A 15031-nucleotide genomic window follows, 5' to 3' on the forward strand; every position below is an offset into this window, starting at 1 on the left:
ACGTACATTATCTGGTCCTGAAATAAAAACATAAATACAGTACATAAAAAGTATTTCATCCCAAAAATTTGATTGATTTTGTGAGTTGTTCTGTAAAGGAGATGATTGATTTCTGTGAGTTGATTGATTCTGAGGATTGATTTCTGTGAGTTGTTCTGTAGAGTATGTCATTCATTTGGTTCTCAGATTTTTGTTCTTTATTAAAAACACTTTACAAATGAAGAGTTTAGATGGAAAAACCTTCAAATGCCAAATGCTGAAATTTTTATCTAAAATGAGCATTTTTCTCAGAGTGTTGTGTGTAGTTTCAGTCATTTTACTCTTCGTGCAAAGAATAGGTTATTGTCATTGCATTTAAAGTGAAATAACTGAACATAAACATAGGAGGCTGAGAAAAACGCAAATTGTAGAGTAAAATTTTAGATGGCACTTGCATCTAAACTGTTCAAATGTACAAACCCTGTCATTGTCCTTGTCAGCCCAATTGAACCTACAGCTTTAATAGTTTTGTTATGCTAAAAACTTCAGAAAAAAAAACTTCAGAAATAGCAAGTTTAAGTTATCATTCACATCAATTGATTAAAACAAGAAATAATGGATACATTCTACAAATAAATACTAAAAATATTTAATACAAATAAATGTACAATTGTCCCTATGTTTCTGTCAGTCCTCTCACATTTGCATTAAATTTAACATAAAATGTGTGCAATACACACTTAAGACTCAATGGAAGTGACTTCATTTGATTAAGAAGCTGACAGTGATCAAGGATGCGTTCTATCATTGAATTGTATGATTTGTTTCTGCTTGTTTTTGTATGAATTTTTGAGGATGACAAGCTTAAAGGCCAGGCCCTGTCACATTTTTTAAAAGTGAAAAAGAATGTTTCTGGTGGAATGTCCCTTATAGGTTTTTACAGATTTAAATGGATTAAACATAAATTAATTTGTCCCCCAAAAAGCTCAAGAGTTGTGTTGATTCAGCTCATTTTAAACAATAATAAGTAAAAAGTAAGTACAAATAAGTAAGCATGCATCCTTTTTTGGGAGTATTTGGGAGTAAACTCTCAATTTAAACACCAATTTCCTATCGTTTTAATATAATATAATTCCCATGAAGGCAAAGCTTATGTTTTACTCTATTTGTACTTACTAACCAAAGAAATTACTTGGCTATTTATGATAACTGCATTGGTTAAGGTGTAGTGACCACATATTAATGACCATGATGATTAAATATTGCATACAGTAAATAAGAAACGATTATAAAAGAAGTTATCTTTTTTGTTCTTTTAATAACAGTGCTGGTATATTTTAAATGTTTTTTTTAATCCTTAGCTTTTTTATTTTCACTTTTTATTCTTAAATTAATTTATTTGGATTATTTTACCCTTTACAGTATATGTCAAGTGTTTTCAATGATACAATAGTCTATATTAGGCATGGGACGATAACTGGTTTCAAGGTTTACTGCGGTTTGGAAAAGTCGAAAAAAAGTTTTAAAACCAGCAATGTTTTCTGTTATACTGTTCCTAAGGTATATGTAGGTTTTGTTTGATTGTTTTTACATATTTTTCACAACTATTTTATTTAATTTTTTAGGGTAACAGTATCTCCAATAGAAAAGGAAGCTCTACATCAAAAGCTACTGGTCCAAAATATTTTAAATGCATCTTAAAATAAAATAGATTTTGTTAAATAGGGGAAAAGTTGTTGTTTTTTACCCAGACATTAAAAAGAACTTATTTTTAAGCAGTAATCCCTTCATACCTTGAAACCGTGATATTTTTATCCAAGGTTATCATACCATCAGAATCTTATGCCGGCCCATGTCTATGCTATATAAATAAATTTGTCTTCTGTTGTGCGACACAGCTGCAGGTCTTGATGAAACTTTTCAAAACTACAGTGCTTTTACAATCTTTGAAGTCTTGTGTGTCTTTAATGAACAATGTACCCAAGTGGTGAAGATGCTACAAAGCTGTTAGCCATTGACCACCCTTTGCCCTTCTTTCACCCCTGCACTCTTGCACTTCCCGATCATTTTTAAACCACAAGCGCGAATGAAACATCGCTTCTCTGACCTGCAGAATTAAGTACACAGAGTTGTTTTTAATTATTTTGGCTTGGTTGGGGCTTTTCAATTATCATTAATCATTAGCTTGTTTATTAGCACAGAGTCGTGGCTGAAGTGGACACCGCCTCACACGACCTAAGACTGATGAGCCATGAATTGCTCTCATTATACCAGGTAATGAATCAGAGGGCGAGCTGTGTGAGGGAAACAGACGCTTGACCGTGACTGCTTCCTCCTTGTGTGCAAGAGGTCAAGGAGAGTAAGAGAGAGAGAGATGTTTTCCTCCTCAGTGGCCTGACACACCTGATTTGACTCTGCCTGGAAAAGCAACATTGGCTTTAGACCTTGTGCACTCCTCTGCATGTGTTTAGGTTTCTGCTGTAGTCTTATTTATTTGTCAAGGCGTGTTTAGGAGGACTAGAAAATGGCTTTAATCCAATCATGCAAAGTACAGTTAACTTCAAAGACAAGAAGAGAAGAATAGAGAGAAATATACACAAGATACAGACTATAAGAGCATTCTGTAAGAAACAGTAATGGGCATTGCTGTCAGTTTTAATTCAAAACCAGCCACCATGGATATCAATATTACCAATATTAATATCAATTTTGAAGCCTATGTTACATTCAGAGGATAAAAGCAATGATTATATGAATAGGAAACATTACGCTGTAAACACAAACATCACTGCTGAAATTTGAGTTAATTTGAAAAACGTTGTACTTTTATGAAGCAAACATGTTTTGCTGTTTCTTTTGTTTGATTGAAAGATCAAGCAAAGGAAATGTTACAAATGTTTCTAATGTTACAAAAATACAGGCATGGACAAAATTGTTGTTCAAATAACTTGAAACTGAAAAAAGTATAATGATTGATCAAAAGTTACAAAATAAACTAGAAAATAAACCAAAAATATAAGATATTGCTTTCGAAATTGTGGTCCAATCGAAGCATTAAAAAAAGTCAAACTAATAAAACAGGCCTGGAAAAAGTTTGTGTGTGTATAGAAGATATACAGTTTTACACGTTTAAACAGTTAGATATATACAGTGTTCAGCATAATTGAGTACACCCCATTTTGAAAATGAATAGTTTTACCCATTTCTCAGTGAATATAGGCAATGTATTTTGGTGCAAAACTGATTTATTAAAGATATATTTATTAAAAAAATATTTTTGTCACCAAATATATTTAGAAATTGACAGGTAATAGAACTAAATTCAAGCAGAATATTGCAAAAACAAATTAAAACCTACAAAATCTTAACTACATTTTTCAGTTTTTTGCTTCTCTTGATTTTTCCTCTTTTTAAATTTGTATTTAATATTTTTCTGTAACATATATTTGGGTTTAGGGTTTTTTTGGACTGTTATCGTTAGTTATTTTGTTAGATAAGCTCCAGATTTGGCTTCACTGCTGACTATTCTGATGTATATGAACCAATATAATATTGTATAGCTTCCTATTAAAAATATGAATTTAAAAGATAGATTTGTGAGAGGTGTTCTCTCAATAGAGAGATCAGGGACCTTTACAATAGTGCAGACATAATAAGTGAAAACAAGTGTAGAAGGATCTGATGGGCTGGACATGTACTGAGGAGAGGAGAAGAATGTCGATTGAAGAAGGTGATGAAATCTAATCCGGAAGGAAGACAACCCTGTGAAAGACCGAAAGAAAGATGGTGGAATGAAGTAAAGGTTGACATGGAGAGGATTGGGGCTACTGAAGAAGATGCGGAAAACCGATGGGACTGGAAGGGATTTGTTGGTGCGGCTAAATATCAACTTCAATATAAATGGCCCTGGGAGTAAGAGTAAGTATATTTTGTCCCTCATTTCTGTTTAATGGAAAGAAGAGGGTTTTTTTTTTTTCAAAACATTTCTAAATGTAATAGTTTTAATAACTAATTTCTTATAACTGATTAATTTAATCTTTGTCATGATGACAGTAAATAATATTTTACAAGATACTAGTATTCAGCTTAAAGTGCAAGTTAAAGGCTTAACTACTGTCGGTTAATTAGGCAAATCATTGTATAACACAGACAATTGAAACAAATATTGCTTAAGAGCTAATATTATTGACCTTAAATGGTTTAAAAAAAAAATCAAAACTGCTTGTATAGTAGCCAAAATAAAACATATAAAACTTTCTTCAGAAGAAAAAATATATAGAAATTACTGTGAAAATTTCCTTGTTTTGTTAATCATCGTTTGGGAAATATTTTAAAAATAAAAAAATTCACAGCAGGGCTAAATATTGTATATAATATATGCATTTTCATAAAAACATTAAGTTGTGCCTGCACAACTGTTTATAACAAAGATAATAGTAATATTTCTTTCTTAAACACAAAATCAGAATATAACTTTTGTATTTACAGACACTAGAGTACATTAAGATTTACTCGGCAAATCCCCAGTAAGATGTTCAGAACAGTAAAATTATAACGAGGGAAGAATGCAAAACATCTGAAAAACAAGGAACAGAAATAAAGAGAGCAAAATGAGACAGAAGGGGATTACAAGACAAAAATGAAAGCAAATGGGATCAAGAAAAACTGAAAATATATAGCGTCGCTGCTTTGAATTCGTAACTGACAGTTTTGTTCCATCTTCAAAGTCAGATGAGAGCAGAGTTTGGGAGAGCTTTCCTCTGACATCACTACCTGGCTGTTTTGGCAACAGAGTAAAGGAGGGATGAGGACGGAGCAGAGGAGCAAAGAAATATTTCAGCGTTCAGAAGACAGCTGTGTTTCCAGACTCACGCTGTGCACCAAGCCTTTTATGACATATACACAGCTCACAGCTACAGCTTTTGGGAATATTTCAAACATACACAAACAGATATGGAGAGCATGCATATACACGCATAGGAACAGGCAGAAACTACAAAGACCCCAGAGCTAAACAAAAGCACCCTTGGTGGTAAGTTATTCAAAATAAACAAACCAAAACTACTTTTAATCAGCCTCTAACTAACACGTACAACTCAAATCATTGCATGAAATCCAGAGAAAGGTGACAGCCAAAAATCTTCTAATGTTATTTTGGTAAAGTTTAATATAAACATGCAATGACTGCACATTTTTTTCTAAAAGACGTGGCTGAGAAGACAAAAGAAACATCAGAATTTAAAAGAGTTTAAAACATAAATGAATAATAACTATAAAAAAAAAAGCTGGAAGCAGCGATTAAATGGACCTCGCACCTGGGCTCACCACCACCCGGTGGCCTTAGGAACACAGAGAACAGTGGACAATAATACTTTGAGCTGATATAGATTAAAACACCTGAGAAAAATCACAGATTTATGCCAAACTTCCTTCTGTCAGCAGGTGGCGCTATGACTGTAATTTTCAGGCAGATCGGACATTGTTTGGCTGAGTTATAAGTACTTCCTCCTCCATGGCAAAGCACTGAACTTTGTCAATCTGCTACGGACATGCCCTTTGGCGAAATTTCTATATCTACACAATTTAACATTAGAAAGGTCTTTGGATTATTCTGGCAAAACTTGCATGCGATCTGATAAGATTTGTAAGAGGAGTTTGTTACACTGTAAAACATGTCACTTCCTGTTGCCAGCAGGTGGCGCTATAACTGTATTTGAATATTGGCAAGTAAACATGTTCAGGTCAGAACGGTTATCAAACATTTGGATTTAGAAGCAGATCAGACAATGTATGGCAGAGTTCTAACAACTTCCTGTTTTGTGGCCAAGCATCAAAGTTTGTGAGGCCGCCACGGACACGCCCTTTGACAAAAACTCTAGATCTTTGCAATTTAATGTCACCAAGGCCTTTAGATCACAATACCAATTTTGGTGTTGATTTGATAAAATCCCTAGGAGGAGTTTGTTAAAATACAACGCCTAGAAATGGCACAGGAAGTTAAACATATCTGACTTCCTGTTGGGTTTGAGATTTCGCTCCAAGAGACTTTTCTGTAGGTTTTGGCATGTTTGATGTCTGTGCCAATTTTTGTATGTGTGCATGAAACATAGCTTGGGGGCCACTCCATCAAATGTGTATGGGTGGCTCTGTCGAGCCATCCACTTCCCACTTCCGAAACCTTTAACATACATACATTTTCGCCACTTCTAGGGGGTGTGCAAAGTTTTGTTCATTTTTGGGCCTGTTTAAACCCTAAAAATCATGTTTCATTCTAGAAAAGAAGAATAATAAGAAACGAAGCAATTCCAATAGGTCCCTAATTATTGAATACAGTTTCCTAAACAAAACTAATGGCAATGCAAGGTCTGTTCCTATTAAGTGTATTTTGACTGTGATAATTGCTACAATGACACTATAAAAATACATTTCTGTATGTTAGAAATGAACAAAATACTTTTATTCAGCCAACAGACTGAAAAAGCTGTTCAAAAACATGTTGCCCTACCCTGAGTGACTACAGCATACAAAAATGACTGATATTCAGAGCTGTTGGTTTCAGGTAATGGGAAATCTCAAGTTTCTGTCAATCCACCTAGCATTTTTATAGGTGAACATCAAACAGTAAGATTAATTTGCTCAGAAGCTGTTTCAAAGCAGAGCTGATGTAAAAACGTTCTTCGGCATGAACATTTGGAACATGCAATTTTAGATTTTAACCGCAGGCTGACCATCTATGGAGGGGAAGATTTATTAACGGAAAAATAAACCTAGTACTTCATTGTCCCCATGGAAGGTGAGCAGGTTTGAGCCAAATTCAAGGGTGTATTTTTGTTGTTTACTTTTTGCTGCAATTGTTTCATATGAGTGAGAGTTAGCTGAAAAGAAATCACTGAAACTTATCATACATTTCACACGATGTCATTCCCTTACAGCCAGTGGTCGAATTGTAAAAAAAAAAATACTCAAGGGGGATGGTGCGGGGGGTGGGGGGTGTTGGGTGGCTACACACACACACAATGATAACAAAATAGGTCTAAATACATTTTTAATTTGAGAAAATGCTTTTTTAAATAACCACCAACCATCAACAATCTTAAGCATGCCATTTTTAAGAAAACCATGAATTAAAAGGGACAATTAATTAACTGACAATGTAACTCTTTGACTATTAGCAACTGTTTGATTGACTTAATAAAAATGTACCTTTTTATTTGCAATATCTGGAAGAAGCATACAGCATACATATATAATTTTAAACAACTAAATATCATACCTTATGTTATCTTCTTTTTAAATAATGCAAAAAGTTGTGTCTGAACTGCTCTCTTAGACATTTTAAAAATTGTACAGCACTGCCTACTGTACCTGGAGGGCCAGAAAAAAAAAATAATAATAAAAAAGAAAAAGAAACTTTCCTTCATTGATCATTATTCATTTTGATTGTGAAGTGTGTACCAAAAACCAATATCACAAAGCCAGTGATATTAAAAGACCAAATTCAGTATACACACACAACTGATGGTGTGAACTACTGTACAGAGACAAACAGATTCATCAAGAATATAATCAAAACATGCTAAACTGCATTTCGAGCATTTTCTATCAAAAACCAATATAAAGGAAATGCTTCACATGGCTTAATGCATTAAATATTACTAGGAGCTCATCTGCTTACCAGAATATGCATAAATAATACTATATATTGGATTATTACTTATAATATCAATGATGTAATAATAAGGGTAAAACATTTTAAAATATTCAGAGTCAGTGATTGAAAACTGCAACAAGAGCTGCATATAAATCACCATTGCCATTTTTTAACATATGTTTGTATACCTTTTCTTTTTTTTCTTTCAGAGGCAATCTATATATTCCTTGCTTGAAACAAATGGAAACTTAACAGCTCTGTACTGCAGTTCTATTGATGTTTTGACCTCCAGGTCTCCGCAAGAATCACTTAACTGAAATCTATGTTTACATATCATCAAAAAAGATATAATGTTGCACAGGGCATGAGTAAGATTATGAGGGCACTTTTACTTTTTTTTTTTAAACTTGCAGTCTGTAAGTTGTGTCTCTGAAATATAAATGGATCTGCAGGTTTCAAACAGAGATTATGACAGACACTTTTGTTCTGACAATCTAAACAAAATAATAACGTTACAATCGTGCTACCAATGGTGATTAAATCTAATGATTGCTTGACTCATGTCCCATCAAACCGTTATATGCTTTTCAGATTGTTGTCTTCAAACATCACCATTGTGACTACTATTATAAGTGTTACATGTACACTACCAGTCAAAAGTTTGAGGTCAGTTTTTTTTTTTTTTTTTCCTTTTTTTCCCTTTTTTTAAAGAAAATTATTTTGTTCATCAAGGCGGCATTTATAAAATGAAAAAAAAAATTGTTAAATTGTTAAATATTTATTACAGTTTTAAATAAATGCTTTCTTGTTGTATGTAGTTTCAAATGAAGGTCATTATTGCTTAGTTTACTATTACCATTAATAGTAATAATAGTAACAATCATAATAATAACATTAATAATAATAATAATAATAATTAATGTTAGAGAGATTTCTGAAGGATCATGTGACTCTGAAAAATCATCATTAAATCATTGGAATAAATGATTAACTTAAATAATAAACTACTTTTGAACAGTTCTTTTATAGTGCAATAACATTTCACAATTTTACAATTTGTAGTGTATTTTTGATGAAATAAATGCAGCCTTGGTGAGCAGGAGAAGCTTATTTTAAAACATTTAAAAATCCCACTGACCCCAAACTAATGTAGACGTACTGACCCCAAACAATAGTGTAGATTTTAATTTCTGTAAATTGTAATACTTAACTTTATTGCTATTCAGATTTCAGGTAAACTAAAATAAACACTACTACAATTAATTATTGCAGCCTTTTTTTTATGTATACAGATGGTGACCCAAGGGTGCAAAGACTGAAAAGCTTGGATTTCCAAAAAAAAAAACTACTAGTAGTAATAATAATAACAACAAAAAATAAAGCATTAAGCATTAGCATTAAAGTACAAAGCTATATTACAGGCTTACTATTTGTGAATCAGACTAAGGTAAGGAGATTAGTTTTGAACACTGGCTGGATATTTAATAACTAAATAAAGTTAGGTACAGCTGCTTTAAAGTCGCTACGAAATCATAATCTACTCTTCCTATTTGTAAATGTATGTAGTAGTTCTTGTTATAAACAATGTATCTGAGCACTTCATTATTTTGTAAAAGTTCATTTGCCCTCATCAACTTTAATCAAATAACATAACCTTCGCTCCCCCTTTGAAACGACTTTTCTTCACTTCCTGGTTACACAGAATTGCTTTAGGGCAGGCATACCAGTAGGTGTCTCGTTTCTGCTCTGAATTCATCCATTCATCAATCATCCTTCATTTTTGTTAGCAAGGCCTGTCTTTCAACAATACAATCGGTACCCAAAGAACGAAAATCACACACCACCCTACATTTTTTTCTATCATTTCATTTCAAGTGGATGTACATCACAATAGTGGAAAAAAGGTCAATCTTAACGTCTGTTTCACGCCAACTTTAAATAACAATTACCATAGATTAATCATTGGTAGTAAACCATATCTTAACATAAACATCAGACCAGACTCAGTCCCACTTATCACTCACCTGTGTCTGCTGTCCGTCCAGTGGTATGACCATAGCTGGCAGGTTCTGCTGGCACCCATGCTTCAAGCCCTCCAGCAGGATCTTCTGAGTCTCCAGTTTCTCCTTCTCCTTTTCCACGTTCCTCTGGCCTTCTCTGAGTCTCTCCAGACTCTGTTGGTACTCCTGTAACTGTTCTTGGAGCTCCTGCCGCTCGCTCTGCAGCCTCCGCTCCTCTAGGTGGCACAAAAGCTCCCTCTGCTCGAGTGTGGTCTCCAGTTCTGAGTGCTGAAGTTGCCGCGCCTGGCACTCCCTCTCCCACTGCTGGCGCTCTCGTACCAGGGTTCCCCGCAGACGGGCCACATCCGCTAGCTCCTCCCGACGGCGCTCGGCCTCCCGCTGGCGCTCCTGCTCCTGCAGAGCCTGCCCGCTGCGGGTGATGGACAGTGGGCGGGACTGTGGGTGAGGGGTGGGGCTTGACAACAGGAGGAGGAGCCTCTGCACTTCATAGCAACTGTCTTGGATGGTAACTGCAGCCTATTCACAAAAGCAAGGATGTAAGTCAAAGTCATTAAAAAGTGAGATGGGTTTAGTGGTTCTTATTCTCTAGAACAGGCGTCACCAAACTTGTTCCTGGAGGGCCGGTGTCCTGCAGATTTTAGCTCCAACCCTAATCAAACACACCTGAATGAGCTAATCAAGGTCTTACTAGGTATACTTGAAACACCCAGCCAGGTGTGTTAAGGCAAGTTGGAGCTAAACCCTGCAGGGACACCGGCCCTTGAGGATCGAGATTGGTGACCCCTGCTTTAGAACTAGCTAATGCTAGTGTCCCATTAAATTATTATAGGTCTAGCTCATTGTTTTCTTAATGCAAAAAGGGAAAAGGACAATTAACTCAATTAGGGCTAGGCGATATGGCAAAAATCTAATAAATAATAATAAAAGTTTAAAATATGATCAGGGATGTACTCATTCATACAGTATGTGATCATATTTCTCACTTTATTTAAAACTTCAGGGCAAATGTTTGATTAAAAATTAAAAAATATAAAATAATAAATATTGATAAAATATGATTTCCCAAAAACAAATGATTTTCACGTCTAACATAAAAATGAAAATTATAGCAAAATAAAATGGAAAATGTAAACATTTTCGAGATTGGAACTTTTGTTTGTGATATTAAACAGTTCTATTGATCTGATTCTTTAATGAGAAGGTGCGCTAATTTTTCGATTGTTTTAGAACTTCCGATTCAGTTGCCTATGGGAGAAATAACTAGGAATAATAAACGGCAGAAAACGGTCAAACTACTTGCTTTACAAACAAGTGTTTCCATGACTATGAGGAAAAGGCAGAATAATATAATCAGAAAAATATCAATTTGCAACATCAAGCAGCGTAATGAGCTGTTTTTAACGTCTAAAAATAAATGGAAGTGAATGAGACCGGAAGTCTCGAGCCAAAGAGATATAAATGGCTGTGCCTGCTCGTACGCAAACAATAAAATCAATACTCAATGTACCTCTCTCAAGCGTTTCTAAATCTTTATGAGTTCCTTTTTTCTGTTGAGCACAAAATAAGTTATTCTGAAAAAGGCTGGAAACCAGAAGGCATTGACAGTCTTTGTATGAAAAAATAAATAAAAGTGTACGCCAACAGGTTTCAATCATTGTTCATATCTTTTATGCTCAACAGAAGACATGAACTCACACAGTTTTGTAACAAGTTGAGTGTGAGCAAATGATGAATGATTTTCTAGGTAAACTATCACTTTAAGCAGCAAGTACATGCTTAAAACTTTAGGGTTAGTATGATTTGTTTTGGTATTATTCAGCTCATACATTTATTTGGCATAGATGAATTAAATTGATCAACTGAACTCAAATAAACTTTTTATTTGAACTAGTAGTCAAAAATATTGAAAAACGTATCCCACCTTCTTAAAATATATATATATATAAGCAGCACAACGATTTTCAAAATTGATAATAAAAACTAATCTCAATCATCAAATTAGAATGATTTCTGAAGGATCATTTGATACTGAACCATACTCCCTGGCCACTTTATTAGGTACATCTATCCAACTGCTCGTTAACACAAATTTCTAATCAGCCAATCACATGGCAGTAATTTAATGCATTTAGGCATGTAGACATGATCAAAACAATCAGCTGCAGTTCAAACTGAGCACCAGAATGGGGAAGAAAGGTGATTTAAGTGACTTTGAACGTGGCATGGTTGTTGGTGCCAGGTCTGAATATTTCAGAAACTGCTGATCTACTGGGATTTTCACACACAACAATCTCTAGGATTTACAGAAAATGGTCCAAAAAGAGTAAAATATCCATTGAGTGGCAGTCCTGAAGGCAAAAGAGGGTCCAACCTGGTACTAGTAAGGCACACCTAATAAAGTGGCGGTAAGTGTATATCACTGAAAAACAGCTTTTTCACAGAAAAAATAAATATTTAAAATGTACTAATATTTTTAATATCACTGTTACTGTATTTTTTTTTTAAATTACAGCCTTGGTGAGCTTTCTTTTAAAAAATATATGTCTTGACAACATTGGACCTATGAATGAGTGCACATTTCTCAACGCATACAAGCTATATACAAAAACTGCATCTGAGATGTGCGTTTCTGAGTGCTTCTCTAGTGCTGTCTCTAGTGACTTGTTAAACAGAGCTGTTTTTAGTCTTTAAAACATGAGAAACAATTTGCATTTTTGAAACACATCCTCCCTCTGGTATAGTTTCAGGGTTTTTAGCTCAGCAGTTTTCGATTCCTGAGTAAAATCAAGTCTCTGGTTAATGTTACTTGTAGACACTGAAAAATTCCTTTCACTTTCTTGTGCAACACATATTACTGTCATTACACAAGCGCATCTTTTTTTTTTAAATAAATATTTATTATAAATAAAAGTATTCTTGTTATTATACAATTATTATTCTAAATAATCTTAAATGTAACTGAAAAACAGTGTTTAGACACAACTGGAGTGATATGCTAAGATAATTTAAGAAATCTTTTGCAAAAATATTAATTTAATTTGAATGAAATTCTATAGAGACTTCAATAAAATACAAAAAAAGATGTTTTATAGAATTATCTGTTGTCTTAGACTTGACACATGGCAGAGGTTTATTAAGTCTTTACCTCCCTGACTCCTCATCCCTCCTTTTTGCTTCATAAAAAAAAATCTATCAGGAGGCATGCTTAGTAAGATCACCATCATATTGTTTAAACTTTAGTTTTGTCGACTAGCTAAACAAAAAAGTCTGTTATGCCGGTTTCACAACGCATGAGCGGCGCGTGACAAGCAAGTAGCCTACTTTTTTGGCGCGCATGTTAATTACCGGGACTCGCAACGGCAGAAGAGCTGCGTATGCTTCAGTTTGCTTTTTGATTAAACGCATTGCTTTCGCCAGCGTTGGTGCGGTTGCACATAGTGAATAACGTCTTTATTTCGGAATTACTACTCTTAATAAATACGGCACATGCCCCAGTAAATTGGGTCTAGCGACGCCCCTGTTCTGACCCGTGCTTCATTTGTAAAGAGGAACATTTGGCTGATTTGTCAAACATATACATTATAAACAAATTGTATACTACTGTTGGATTCAAAAGTTTTTAAAAGAAGTTTCTCATTCCCATCAGGGCAGTATTTATATGAATTCAGTTACATTGTGAAATAATAAAGATGTTTTAAATTGTTCTTTTTAAACTATTTACATATGTAACTTATTCCTGTGGCAAAGATTTGAGCTCAATTAACATTCAATATTAATACGGAAAACAATTGTGCAGCGCAATATTTTTGTGGAGAAACGATTATCAGAGTTATTTGACGAAAAATATGTATTACATGTCTCAATAAATAAACATATTAATACACAAAAGGGAAAACACCAATTTATTTTTTATAGAGTAATTCAAAAAGTTGTAAAGTAGAAAAAAGTAATCTCTTCTAAGTTATTCACAGGTGTGTGACTTAAATCTATAGTCTCCACATCAACTGCATTACAGCACCTTCTATTATACATCCAAACTACAGTGTGTTATAGAAGAGATAAAGTCACAGAAACACGTTTAGGCACTGAAATATAAGACAGACAGAGCTATTACAAGTGAGTCATGTTGCGTGTTTATGTGTGCCTGGTGCAAGGCTAGTCCACTATAATTATTTCTTGAGCTGGTATGTGGTTGTGTGACACTGGCTCACCTGTAGACTGTACAGCAGCTGAGTCAAGCTCTGCACACTCTGACTCACCTGCAAACAAACAAAAACACTGAGTGACAGATAGCAATGAAACACTGAACCAAAACTAAACAAAGCCTTGTTTTTGTTTTGTCAGATTAAATAAGAATCTACTCTGGTGACTGAAGAGTCATATGGTAACATTTGATGGTTAACTTAAGTACTGGTTCTGATGATAAGTAATTCTGTAACTAGCAGTCATTAGTTTGAGTATTAGTAGACCGTCTGATTAATCATCTTAAATGGTCCCTCAACAAATACTTTTGCAAGCACGTCAGCTTGTTTTTCAAACCTCAAAAATAACAGTCTATTAATACTCTAATGAAAGTTGGTTAACATGTCATTGCAAAGTTACCTGTCAACAAAATGTCAGAAGGTGATCTTTAAAATAAAGTGTAACCTTATGTTTGTGCTGTGCACCAATATGTTCCATTCTATTGCAAACAAAAGTGCAGTGTGTCATTTATATATATATTTTGGTAGGCATCTGCTTCATGTAGCACATTTTATGAAAGGTTGTGTTTACTTCAGCAGGTTCCTGAGGATGATTCAAAAACTTCAGCATCTGTTGCTTGAAACACCGTTTGGTTCTTTATCTATAGAGTCAACAGACGGCATAGGAAACAGACTGTGGTGACCTGGGTTCAAGAAAACAGCCTCACTGCCAAGTAGGTTTATAAAAGAACAAGGCAAAGCCTTCACTCAAGGATGCATGAGTAATGCAGGGGGATCGGTATAGATTATAGATTATCTCCCAAAAATGTCTGATAAGGGTTGTTTTGCTAGTTCAACTAATCTCAAGTATAGAGATAATATATAGAATAGAATATATATATATACTATATGACTAGGAATAATAAACTGCAGAAAATGGTCAAACTACTTGCTCTACAAACAAGTGTGTTCATGACTATACAGACAAAGCAGAAATAATATAATACGAAAATGTCAGTTTGCAACATCAAGCAGCGTAACCATCTGTTTATAACGTCTAAAACTGAAAGAAAGTCAATGAGACCGGAAGTCTTGAGCCAAAAAGATTCAATTGGCTGTACCCGCTCAGACACGAAGAATAAGGTGAATACAACAGTTCTATCTGGTTCTTAAATCTAATTGGCTTATAACGGCGCGAC

At 34.4% G+C, this 15031-nt stretch overlaps 1 protein-coding gene across 1 annotated transcript in view; it reads right to left on the reverse strand.

Moving 5' to 3' along the window:
* The window catches only part of arhgef28a (Rho guanine nucleotide exchange factor (GEF) 28a), a 124481-nt gene that overhangs the window by 12206 nt on the left and 97244 nt on the right, over positions 1 to 15031 (reverse strand). The window contains exons 33-34 of the mRNA XM_056458065.1: positions 13863 to 13910; positions 9655 to 10167 (exon numbers count right to left, since the gene is read on the reverse strand). Of these exons, the coding sequence (XP_056314040.1) occupies positions 9655 to 10167; positions 13863 to 13910 (561 nt within the window). The remainder of the gene's footprint in view (positions 1 to 9654; positions 10168 to 13862; positions 13911 to 15031) is intronic.

Source organism: Danio aesculapii, chromosome 5, assembly GCF_903798145.1.
Source record: "Danio aesculapii chromosome 5, fDanAes4.1, whole genome shotgun sequence".
NCBI lineage: Eukaryota > Metazoa > Chordata > Actinopteri > Cypriniformes > Danionidae > Danio > Danio aesculapii.